Here is a 12,962-nt window from a genome sequence, read left to right as displayed (position 1 = left end):
TCATCTGAGTTTTCTCTGGGTGGCTTCGCTTCAAGCTGCCGGAAGTGGATTTACGAAAACCTGCCCGCTTAAACCGATCGGACGCTCGCGTTTGACGTGTCAAGTAGCCGCCAAAGCTGTTGGTCAAAATTCTTCAGGCACCCCGCCCGCACTCGGTCTTCCCCTCCGTGCTAGTCCCTGGCAAAATCTTTTCTGAAGTGCGTCTGCTGATCATAGTTGTGTGTGACGTTTCAAAGAGGATTAGCCGAACAAAATGTGATAAAAACTATTTTCACGTGACCCCGCCCCTCCCCAACTCCGGCCTAGCGCCGAGGCTCCGCGCGATCCGGACGGAGCGAGCTTTAGCCGCTGATGACCTGGAACGGTCCAAAAAAAAAGGGGGGGGGGGGGGGTCAGTCATAATTCAGCGGGGGTCAACGGCAATAATTCGGCCCGGCGGGCGGAGGGAGGGAACCGCGAACACACATTGACGATAAGGCAACAATTCAATGATTGGATCCCTTCTGGCAATTCTACAAATTCATAGTTCCGAGAAATGTCTTGTCATTTTTATAGTTGGTTGGGTTCAAAAGGTTTTCAAAAATATCCGTCCCGACATGGCAAACTCGGATATATATATATATATATTCCTACATTTGATTGATTAATTTTTGGGCATTTGGAGTTTTACTTGTTTGTATTTTTGTGTTTGTAGCAATACCCGCACCAAAAATCCTTTCTTCAATTGTTCTTCAATTGTAATTTGGGCACGTGCCCATCTGCCAAACGTGCCCATCTGCCATCCAAATGAATTTTGTGTCAAAAAACACATTTGGATCCTATGCAAATTTCTCTCTGTCAAATATTGTATCTGTCTTGGCTTTTGATGAAGTCATGACATTTTCGTTTCCCACCGGCGGGAAACCAATTTGATGCGATCCAGTTGTCGTTTTCTTTGGTGTTCACATTTATTTGAATCTGAATTTGTTGACGTCTCGGTGTGGCCAGAAACGGTTTTCGATTTGACTACTGCTTCTACTTTTGGCCCCCCAAAAAAATGAATAAATAAATGCTGCCTAAAACAGTCATTAAAGTTGGAAAAAAAAAAAGAATTCTTTTAAAAAATCAATTCCTGACATTTGTGGCAACAACGTTAGCACAACAAAGCAAGCAAGTTGTTTGCTCCAAAACAATTTGCCGACTTGTTTTGACTGAGATGTTGAAATTGGGCTTCAATGCAAAAGCCAAACTTCAAACATTGACTTGAATTACCCAAAACTTCAAATTTCATGGAAGTTTGCTCCCTTGAAATTTTGAGTTCACCCAACGGTTTTGTTTTATTTCTTTTGTTTTTACAGATGCACATTTTTGTATCTCACGAGCGACGATATTCTTTTTAAAGTTACGACATTTGCCGGAGCCCACCGGTGGAATGGACATTCTACATTTATACTGTAGATGCCAAACCTTTTTTTTGTGTGCACGACACTGTTTCACGGTTTTCTTCATAGCGCAATGTCGTTTGGCCAATGGAACGTTCCGCTTAAAAAAAATAAAAAAATAAAAAAAAAGCAGTAAAAGCGATTGTTGGACCGTACATGCAATCTGTATAATGCAGTAAATCTAAAAACAAAGTGAAACATTTTGTTGTATTGTGCACAGTGTCAGGGGGCAACTAATGACATCAAGTCATTTCATTAGAAAATGTTTGCAATTGTGTTCCATGACATTATTGGGAGAAAATGCATAATTAGATGCCAGTTGCTTTCGGAAATTTCCATGATTACAATTTTAGCTCCATTTTGAAAATAGCTCCGATTTTTCAAAAATTCTTGATTATTATTTTTTTCCCTATCACTTCCCCCGAAAGCAGACGCTTGGGATTGGCTCTCTCTGGTCACATGCCCTTCTGCCGTAGTCTCAAACATGACCCGTTTGTCCAAATATGACCTTGTCGTGCCATTTATTAGTTTGTCTGAGATTTTGAAACGCTTCGACTCATAGTTACACATTTGAACAGTTTCGCCTTCATAACTGACGGAGCATCGAGTTTTATCATCAGTTTATTATTTGTGTAAAGAATATAAGAAATATGCGGTTAATTCCAAACTAATAATCCATTTTTTTTTTTACAAGGTAACATCCAAGCAGGACCCTTGGAAGCATTCCTTCCAAATGAAGAGAAGTAACGCTACTGTGTCCGATATCACTTTGAGTTCCACGACTATTCCATGTTCACCCGGGTAACTTGCAACTACATTTCCCAAGTCATCTTCCCAACACTCCATTGCGCATATACGGTATCATACTACTAATTATACTAGTACTTGTAGAACGCGCAGCTGACTCCCAAGCGCGCCTTACTAGCTGCTATGATTGCATTGTTGTGCGTTGATGACTCGCGGCCAACGTAAATAGCTGGAAGCGCCGCAACGTGTCGACAAAGCAGGCAGGGCTCTTCGCGGCGTGACGGACGGGCGCGTGCTAATTATTAGCGCGCATAAAAGGTTGCGGTTATTTCCAGACGTGGGCCCCGGCCGCTGGCTAAATGCTGAGCCGTCGCTCTGTGACTTTATCGCTCCATTTTGATGTACGGCCGCAGCGGTACAAAGGAAAGGCGCGGCGACCTTCTGAAGGGGTTACGGCGCTCACCGGGACGCCATTTGGGCTCGTTCGCGTGCAAGGGCTTCGGACAATAGGCCACTATACCACATGGTGTAATTACTTTGTGTACACACATCTGGAATTAAGCTCCCAGAGGAAGCTAATAGTCTTGAAAAAAAGAAAAAGAAAAAAGAAAGAGGCCAACTGTTTTTGCTCGAGCGAGGGAAAGGAACACATCGCTTGGTCACAAAGTTCGGTTTCCGGTCGCAGCGCGAGATTGCGCGTCGTGCGCCGCCGCCGCCGCCGCCGCCTCTGCTGGCTTCCGCTCGGCCGGCCGCCTCGGGGACTTTGACAACATGTAGCGTCTTGCTTTTCACCGCGCCTCCATTTTGCCCAGCAGATCAGAAGCGCTCGGACCAACAACGGTCGAGCGGGGAAAAATATTCAGGATGTCGATTAGCGTCCTGCAAATACGCACCCATAAGAACCAGCGGGCAGGGCGTCGCCATCGATTGTTAAGAATGGGGTCCAATGTGTGGAATTGATCGCTCAAGCGATCGAGGCCCAATCGATCGCACCGCTCGGCTGCGACCCACGGGGGCGCTGTTGAGTCGCTCAATTCAATTGAGACGGAAAGAAGAACATGAACGTGAACGCGACGACAACTCCTCTGGGCAATATCATTAGGATCACTATATCAACACGTACATTGATATCAGAAATATATTTAAAAGCAACAAATAAATCTAAGTAGTAACTACAGTCCTTTTTGTCCGCTGTCATCAAAGAAATGTAGTCGAAAGCAAATTCCTTTCAATATTGAAATAACACTGTGGTACAAATATTTATAACTTTATTGATAGTTTACTTGTACAAGATGTACATTCATATTTTGTGACTCAAAAGAGGCTTGGGGCAAAACAAACAGACATGAATCATGTTTAAGCATGCTAGCGAATGAAATGATAAGCATCGTCACGGGTACAACAAATTCCGCATTTCAAATTCAACCATCCCTGAAAGCTTTGTAAACTTGGACACGCTACATTTAGGTTTTTGTCGGGGGGGGGGGGGTTTCTCTTCCCCTCAAGACAACGCGCCACAGCCGTGCCCCTAAAAAAAAAAGGCATACAAGAGAAATGCAAAAGAAATGTACGTCAAAATGCGCACTCGTAGTTCAACGCTTTCCTTTCAGACAAAAAAATAATAAATAAAACACACAATTGTTTAATTTAATTGAAGACGTGAACAATTTCGAGAGAAAGTGGGCGGGGCATGTAGACCTTGTGAGGGAGGGGCCCCGCACGTCTCTTGACAGCAGTTTGGAAAATGTCCCGAATCTTTTGTCCACTTGCCGATGAATGTCACACACAACATGCAAAGTAAAGCTCATCGTTTTGTAAACGATGCCGATGCTGAGTTGGAAAGTGGTCAATTGTCACGAGTGCGATTTGAGCGCAACGCACGACACGGGGGGGTGGGGGGGGGGTGGGGGGGGGCTTGAGGGAAATTTGTTCTCCAACGCGACAAAATGTACACGCCGCCGCCCGGGGAAAAAAAGGGACGGCAGACAAAGTAGAAACTCCCAACAGTGCATGGAAAAACAAAACAACCAAAAATCATCGCGTCTCTTTATCGACTAACTGCTAGCTGTTGAACATTTTGTCGCTATTTACAGTATTGCACTTAAACTGCACACCATTGCGTTTCAGTTTGACTGATGCCTTCATATTTTCAGAATGACAAAAACCCAAAATAGAAAAAAAAAATACAGCGCCTAACAAACAAGCACGACCGGCCTGCGTCATCAAGCGACGTCGCCATGTTTGCAGATTTTGGAGTGAAGTGAGGAATTTCTGAGCTCAATTCACATTTTCGAATGAAATTTGAGGGGGGAACGCTCGTCGAGTTCAAACGCTGAAACTCATTTGTCTTCCTCAATAAATACTTCATTTTGTTTCCGTTTGTTTGAAAATTCATGGATAACAAATTATTGTTATGATAGTTTAGCATCAAAAAAAATCTCCCCTTGTTAAGGAGCTTCTTGATAATGTTTCTTTTTGTTATTCTAGCAACACATTTCGGGCACCTATGCCAAACTTGACGTTGGTTGACGGGCAAATAGATTTGTTAGGCACTGTACAACGCATTTATACCCTTAATCCTTTTTTTTTTATTTGTTTTTTTTGTCTTTTTGACTCAACGGGTTGGTTTTTTTGTTGTTGTTGTTTTTTTAATTGAGTAAAGTAGTACCTTGCTTCTAGTGCCATTCGTAAACACCCACAACATACGAGACCTGAAATGCAAAGGCCATCTTCACTTCTTCACCCGGGAAAGAAAGAAACAAAAGTCCGAGACGGGAGCAGGACCGAGTCCGGAAAAACAATCCAAATGACAATTGAACCAAAAAAAAAGTCGTGGAAGTCGTTGCGTTTGTTACGTCACAAGTCCGTGAGGAGAAGCCAAGCGAGGCCTTCGGGAAGCTTTTCAGGAAGGCCTCCGTGCACGGCGGACGCAGTGGTTGCGATTAAAATTGTTCGAGCCAGAGAGGAGGTCAGGAGCGGGGGGGATGTCGCTGACCCCCCCCCCGACCCGACCGTCCTCAACTCTGCCCGCCGCTTTAAAAGGCGCTAACGTCCTCGGCGTGCGCCGGGCCCTCAGACAGACATCCACATGTGTTTGTACGCTCCCTGGGACGTGAGCTGTGCCTGGAGGGGGCGGAGCCACTGGCCCCGCAGAAGTCCTGCCTGTTGGGCGAAAAGTAAGAGGTGACTTCATTGGTATTTCATTAGCGCTTCGCTGGAAAAGTGGTTTGTTTTGGCAGCTGGTCTTTTGTGACAATTTTCTGGCTCCCCCTCCTCCCTTTTTGGTTCAAAAAAAAAAAAAAAAAAAAAAAAAAAGGCTTCCTCCGACTGTTCCTCCCCCCCAGAAAATATTCCCGCTCTCCGACTCCCCCCTTTCTCGCTCGGCGTTTGTGTTTAGTTTTAACTGCGAGCGTCACGGCCGTTTCACAGGCTCAGTCTTGCGCGGGAGGCCGTTACGGGCCGCGGGGCCGGCGCGGCGGGGGGAGGGGGGGGGGGGGGGGGTTAAAGGTGGGGAGGGGCGCCCCGCTGGGGTCAGAGTCCCAGAGCCTCGGCGTGTTTCCTTGCCTTGAGTCGCAGGTCGGCGATGCTGGAGTTCTTGCTGTTGCTTTTGGCGGCCGCCGCCACCGCCGCCGCCGCCGAGGCCGAGTCGGCCAGCGAGGCGATCGGTAGTCCGAAGGGAGGGGGCGGGAACATCAGGTAGGGGGCGTGGGCGGCCAGGTGCGGGTGCAGGTGGGGGTGGGAGTGGGCCACGCCGTCCAGCTGGAGCTGCGCTTGGACCTGTGAGAGTTTCGAAAACAACAACAACAAAGTTGCAGATTTGCAAACGTTTGCGCCGAGGGCTGCGTGCACACACATTTTCATTCATTCATCAAACACGCTAAAACCAATCCATCAAGCGTGTTGTTTGTTCTCGACCAGTCACAAGTTTGGACACGCTGTCTCAGCTATTCAATTAGAAACCGTGTCCAGACTTTTTGGCCGCAAGTGTAAAATGTTCGGAAAAAGTGCTACAGCGCAGCTTGCTCCTGAAAGGGGTCATCATTTTGGGGTGGCTCGCTGCCCTGCACCCCCTCTGGACTAGATCCACCCCTGCACTCAACAGATCGCCACATTCAGAAGCAAACTCACGACGACAACGAACGAGCGTTCCCAAATCGGACCGTGACGCAGCAGGAAGTGCCGATGAAACGGGATTGTCTTTGCGCAGCACACGGAGAGAAATGCCGTCGCTCTTTGGAGTTATCAAAGGTTTCTTTGCGACTTTGAATAGGCTCCATAAAATCGCGACAAATGTAAACAATTAGCGGCGGAAGTCATGTGAGGGGCATCGCACACACACACACACACACACACATTTTGTCAACATGCACACTTTTCAGTCTACCCCACCACCATGACCCCCCCCCCCCCTTTTTATTTTTAGTTTTGTTTTTGTTTTTTAAATAGTGTCGCATGTTATTTCGAGTACATGCGGCTGTAGTCGAAGGAGGCCCGGTCTGACTCAAGGCCGATCAAAAACTGGACCGGATCGTGCCAAACCCTCCAAATTCCATCATTGTCGCGGGAATTCGTAGAGCCGATAAATCGACGTCGGTCGGGCTTTGCCATACTCCAAAGTTTCATCCTGGCGAAAATGTGTCCGAAATATAATCAATAATATTCGGCGGTGGCGGTCGTAGACGCGAGCGTCAAAAAAGTTTGTTGCAAATCGCTCGAAGCCTGTTCAACTTGAGAGCCGCAAATTTGCCGGGCGGGCGGGGGCCGCCGAAAAGCCGCGAAGAGGATGAAAGTTGGGTTTGAAGCGGCCCTTTGAGGGACGTTCGGCCATTTCCCGCGGAGCAAAGCTCACTTGAGATTTTCCCACTGATTCTCAGTGGACGATATTTTTAGGAGGAAAGTATATTTTTTGCATTGACTCGTTGGAATAATTGAATGGTTAAGGATGCTGAAAGTGCAAGAATGTTTGTTCACGTTTCTCCAGCAGCCGATAGATGCGACGACGTTGCAATGATTATCGCATGAGTTTTTTCCCCTCCAGAATATCAAATATGAAGCTTTTGGGGATGCTGGCCTTTTTTACAGGAACAAGTGTGCGCGTGTGCGCGCGTGCGCGATGAGCTTAGGCTTCGCAGTGCGAAACGATTCAAACGTAACCTCAAACGTTGGCCCCTCAAAGCTGTTGCTGCGCGTGTTTTCGAAGAAAATAGCCACGAGCCTCAACGCAACCTCCAGACACTTTTTATGTTTTTTTTTTCTTTCATTTCATCGATTGTCAGTTATTCTCAAAGTTAAGGAATCTCTCTCTCACACACACACACACACACACACACACACACACATCCAATAGCATCGTCGGGAATCAAAGTGATTCTGGATTTGCTTAATTCAGTCCGCCGTTATACGCTTTTATAAATATGCCGTCTTGTTAGGCTGATTATGTATTCCATTGCATAAATGAAGTATTTGTTTGCACTTCAAGGATGCTGACATATTTGGCGTTAGAAAGATTTCTCAAGACATATTCCTGAGTCAAAGCGAGAAAAGAGGCCGTCGGGGGCGCAGCGTCTCCCTTTTCACATTCTGGTAATTATTTGGTCAAAGAAGGAGGTGAAAACCAAGAGTGTGCTAAAGACGGAGATGAAGAAGAAGAAGAAGAAGAGGAAGTCGATATATATATTTTTTTATCGAATGAACAGATAGAAACAACCGTAAGGGATTTCCATTAGACATAGAAGAAGAAGAAAAAGAAGACGACGACGTTGCCGTTTGTGATTTGTCTCAAACGGCACACGAACAAGCGGGAACCTATTTTGTGCTCTGTACGTTTTTGTTTGTTTGTTTGTTTGTTTGTTTGTTTTCAACCCCCTTTTTTTGTATCCTGAAATGCTGCAAATGAAAGTGGAAGTTGGACACTGTTAGCACTTAGCGTTGCTACGCACTTCAAGGGCAAACAAACATTGTGACCGACCGAGTCAAAAGTACATGACATCACTTTTTTGGGGAGGGTGGTGGCAGCACCTCAACAAAAAACAGCTGGTCCAACTGTCCCGTGAAAAACATTTCTTTCCATATTTCACAAATATTTTTGTTGTGTCTCAGAGAAAGACGAAACAACTCCAAGTTTGGGGATAGATTCTTTCTATTCGGCAAAATGCAGCTGAACCTTTTCGAGCTTTTCAGTCGGGCGGGTTGTTTTGCGTTCAGGGGCGTCAAACGGGTGGGGTGGGGGCATAGGGGGAATGGCCCCGACCATTTTTGGGGCCGCAGGCTGTTAAGACAAACTTTTTGGAAGGAAATGTTCGTCCAACTGTGCAAGGTGGCGGACAAGATCTCGTTTTGGTCGTTCGGTGGCCCGGCGTACATCGGCGCATTTAAAAGCGGGACGCCTGCGCCGGCGTGGGCGTGGGCGTGGCCACGGCCGACTCCCAGCCCGTCCGATCGAAGAGGGCTCCTCTCATTCCCTTTAAAAGCGAGGCAAGTAGTCTCGACTTGCGGAAGAGGACGCGCGCCAGGCGCATCGGACGTTGCGGGGACCCTTATTAAATACAGAACGAGCCGGTGAAAGAAACGCTAGCGACTTCAATATGTCCGCCGGCCTCATTGATAGGGTATTACATTATTACTTTTAACCTGCGCGCGCATGTGTGTGTGTGTGTGTGTGGATGAGGTGATTGATTTTCACTTTGTAAAGCACTTTGAGGAGCATTACACTATTTGAAAAGTGCTTAGTAAATAAAATGTCATCGATCGATCTACATCCCCTCCGACAATTGTTGGTTTTATTTTCTAACGACTTCCATTTTCCATTGTATGTATGGCTAAAAACCCAAACCCCAAAACGACCGAATGACGGCTCGCGAGTCGTACGCTTTTCGATACAAGCGACGGGACGTTTTCGAGTCGCAGGACGTCCACGCGGCGGCGGCGACGCTTGATGTTTTGGGCGGGCGGGCCGGCCTACCTGCTGGAAGGGCATCCGGAGGGCGCCCATGTTGACGTAGGGCGCCACCCTGCAGGCGTCCAGGTGGCTGCCGCTGCCCAAGATCACCCCTGGAGAGAAGGGAAAGATGTCTGTCAGACAGCCAGACAGTTGGCGTTACGTGAGATGGGAGGCAGCACTTGTCTTCAATTTTGTCACACTGCCCAAAAGCACACATTTACCTTTGTGCATCTGGTTTTCTTGTTTTCGACATTTTGCTCTCCTGTTTTGAAACCAAACCTGCGGTTGGGGCGGGGGGAAGCAAATTCACAATTAGAGAGCAAAAAAAATCCGATGACTCACAAACATGATGCTATTTCTTTCTTTCTTTCTTTCTTTGTAGAATTATTTTATTTTTTTTTGAAGTCCCTGGAGGGGAACCTTTGGCTCGCCGGCCCAAAACTCTGAAACTCTTGAATCTCGGCTCTGCCTTCAAACCGCACAAAAATGTTCCACAATTGCATCAGCGTCCACACGTTTTATATTTTCATATTACATTCCTAATGTATATGCGGCCACACGCGGATGGAGCTCAAATGCTTTATAGAATGTATCAACAAATGTTTAACATGCATGTAAAGATTTTGGGCAGTAACGTTGTAATTGATTATGGTTGCAATTGGTTGCAGTGGAAGCTTTGAAGCGTTTTTGTCCTTTTGTCGATGACCTTTCGCCCTTGCAAATGTTAACAAAATCAACCTGTTGGTATTTTCGAAACTTTTCTGGCCTCGTTTTTTTTTTTTTGTCTTTGTTTTTGATTGCTGGACACGGCGCCTATTTGGGATCTGTGGCGAAATCGAACCGGGAAGGTTTTGCCGAGCGCTCTTGTGCGATTATGAATCAGCATCGAGCTCGTTTGTCGTCTAAAGTGGCCCCGCCCCCTCGCAATGACGATCGGAATTCCGATCGGCGATGTTGCAATCGAGCAACGACTCGCCAAGCGAAGTGCAAAACATTGAATTGAAAGATGCTTCCTATTGTTGGCGTGCGACTTTTTTTTTTGCGTCTTTCGAGGCCACTCAGTCGCACGCCCTAATTTCGTCTCATCCCATCTCATCTCTCTTTTGCTTTTTCTTTTGCTTTTTTTTGTAGCGAATAATGACATTTAATTGGGCACGAGCCCACATATTCGGCAGCCTCTCGTAACTTTCGATTGCACCGAGGAGCAAGAACGAGAATTTGCTTTTTTTTGGTTTTGCGGTCCTTTGCGCAGCTGAAGCAGCAGCACCACAATGGACTTGCGGACTTCCATCCTCATCATCATCATCATCATCATCATCATCACGCCTCGTTCATGCAAACGTGTCGTATTTTTGTCACGGAAAGTCGAAAAGAAAATCGAACATTTCAGTGTCATTTAAGACGCCCGTTTTGCGAAAGCATTGAGCGTAAATGCCATTGATATAAATATAATAAATCAATCCAAAGAAATAAGGGCGCTGGGGGAAAAAAAAAAAGAATCCTTTGAATTGATTGAATTCGAACACGTGCTCAACTCACCTTTGAGATTGGATTATTTTCGAGGAAAATGACGTGAGTTGAGCACATGAGAATCATGTTGCTGTTCGAACGCGCTGATTATTGTTTGCGCGTTTGCGTGTTTGGATGCTTGGGCGACGTCATCCGGTTACGCGCGCGATTTGTGATTTTGTCGCGTCGAACGCAACGAACGATGTCAGCTGATGATGATTTTTATTTGATTTCTTTGCACATTTGCGCTCGTCGGCCGCCGCCGCCGCCGCACCTGCACGCGCGCCTCCGAGAGGCCGAGGCGCTGGCTGAGCTCCTCGCGCATGAAGGCGTCCGGGTAGTGCGTCTCGTCGAACAGGCGCTCGAGCTCGTTGAGCTGCTCCAGCGTGAAGTTGGTGCGACTCCTGCGCTGCTTGAGTTTGCCCTGCGCGTCCTCGTCCTCCGACTTGACCTCCTCCTTCTTGCCGCCGCCGCCGCCGCCGCCGCCGCCGCCGTTCTTGTCCTTGCCGCACTCGAAGATGCCTGCGCCGGCGACATCGCTTGTTAATATTAAGAGAACGCGTTACTGCGAAATTTCAATACACACACACACACACACACACACACACACTCGGGTAGAGGGAAATGTCCGCTATTCGTTGCTGAGCTAAATAAAAAATTTTGGATGCGAAAAAATAAAGCCGCTTGTTTTATAATTTTGTTTTATATTCGCGCATTTTTCAGTGAGCAAATAATGCCGCTGTGTTGGTGCGCCGCATTTTTTTTTTGTTTGTTTGTTTAAATGACGATTTATGGTGCTCATTTTCATCCTTTCAATATTTGATTTTTTTTTTTTACAACTCGCTTGAATTACGGCCCGCATACAAATATAGAAAATGTTGAATGCAACTTTGTGCGATCATTTCAACTCAAATTGTTCCATTTTGTTTCTTGGGTTGTGCCGAACCATTTCAAATAAGGAGCGCGGGCTACTTGCAAATGGAAGCCGCGATCATATTCGTCTCGCTTTTTTTGCAAAATGTACTCCGCGTTTGCGTGAAAAGGCAGAAGATTATTTTCCAGGGGGGGGGGGGGGGGGGGGGGGGGCGCTCACATTGGAATCTCGTGCAACCCCCAAAAAAAAACGTGTCGTTGTTGTGTGTCAATGCTTACAACGAAATCTAGCCGGACAGGAAAGAATCCCAAAAGTTCTCACGTGGACGTTCTATGACGTTCTAATTTGGAATTTCGAACTCGGTTCCGCTTTCTTTCCAAATCCTACAAAATGACAGATGCGCGGCGATTGTTTAGCCGTCAAATTCTTTTCCCATTGAAATGTCACAAAATCAACGAGCGCATGCTTGTTTGGCCGTCGACGCGCATTTCTTTCTGGAGTGGCGCAGAAAGAAACAAAACGTTGAGACGATGAACATTCGTCCTCGCTTCCACGCGAAGTTGCGAGTTCGGTCGCGGTTTTGCAACGAATGCGGAGTCAGCGATTGCGATGGTCGTGTGTTTGTTTCGCTTGACCTTCTGCGGGCCGCGTGACGTGGAAGTCCTTCAGCTTGTCCTTGTCCATGTCCACGTGCTCCTTGTAGACGTGCAGCGGGCAGTGCGCGGCCTCGCTCAAGTCGTGCTCGGCGGGGGGGCTCCCGTGGCGGCCCAGGCCGGAGGTCTCCAGAACCTCCCGGTACGTGATGGCCTCCTTGCTGCTCTCTTTGCTCTTCGCCTCGAACGACTTGGACACGAACGCCGTCAGCTCCTCCATGACTCGCACTTCCGTTTTGGTCGGGGTGGGGTGGGGCGGGGTGGTGGTGGGGGTGGGGGGGGGGGGATACGGGTAGGGGTACGGGTACGGGTGGGGAGCAGGGGGGGGGGCTGGGGGTGGGGGGGGGGGGAAGGAAAACAAAACAAAACAAAAACCAAAAAAGCCCCCTCTCACCCCGATCCCTCTGCTCCTCCCGGGGTTGGCGAAATGGAAAATAAAGGAGCAAAAAAGAAAGAAAGAATGCAAACGGAGAAAGCAATCCAGGCGCAGTGAGGGCTCCGTGCTGCCTCGCACGAGGACGGGAGGAGGCGAGGAGGCGAGGAGGCGAGGAGGGAAGGAGGCGAGGAGGCGAGATGGCTCCTGCTGTTGGGAGTTTTTGGAGAGGCCGCTATTTATAGCGGCTGCAGACCACCGCCCCCTTTTCCTTTCTGCGTGCGTGTGCGTGCGGCGCAATTAAAGCCCCCCCCCCCCCCCCCCACACACACACACACACACACTACACACACCCTCTCCTCGTGCTCTCTGTCTCGCTTTTTTATTTCTTGATTTCCTTTTTTTTAAACTCCACTAATCAACGATGAACTGATAGAGGCGCTTA

The 12,962-nt window shown here is 47.6% G+C and overlaps 1 protein-coding gene across 2 annotated transcripts; it reads right to left on the bottom strand.

The window, feature by feature from the left end:
• Positions 1-5,100: 5,100 nt before the first annotated feature.
• On the bottom strand, positions 5,101-12,394 carry shox (shox homeobox). 2 transcript variants are annotated; one of them, XM_061793127.1, is made up of 6 exons: positions 12,127-12,394; positions 10,892-11,139; positions 9,330-9,387; positions 9,130-9,239; positions 5,733-5,945; positions 5,101-5,330 (listed from the first exon to the last, which is right to left on the bottom strand). In XM_061793127.1, the coding sequence occupies exons 1-6, from the start codon at positions 12,362-12,364 to the stop codon at positions 5,241-5,243; spliced, it is 957 nt and encodes a 318-aa protein (XP_061649111.1). In that variant the 5' UTR covers positions 12,365-12,394; the 3' UTR covers positions 5,101-5,240. The 2 variants fall into 2 exon arrangements, with proteins under 2 accessions (XP_061649111.1, XP_061649112.1); XM_061793128.1 differs by having other exon boundaries at positions 9,130-9,218.
• Positions 12,395-12,962: the final 568 nt, after the last annotated feature.

The sequence above is a fragment of the Phyllopteryx taeniolatus genome, chromosome 12 (assembly GCF_024500385.1).
Source record: "Phyllopteryx taeniolatus isolate TA_2022b chromosome 12, UOR_Ptae_1.2, whole genome shotgun sequence".
Classification (NCBI taxonomy): domain Eukaryota; kingdom Metazoa; phylum Chordata; class Actinopteri; order Syngnathiformes; family Syngnathidae; genus Phyllopteryx; species Phyllopteryx taeniolatus.
This window is presented reverse-complemented; position numbering and strand designations above follow the sequence as displayed.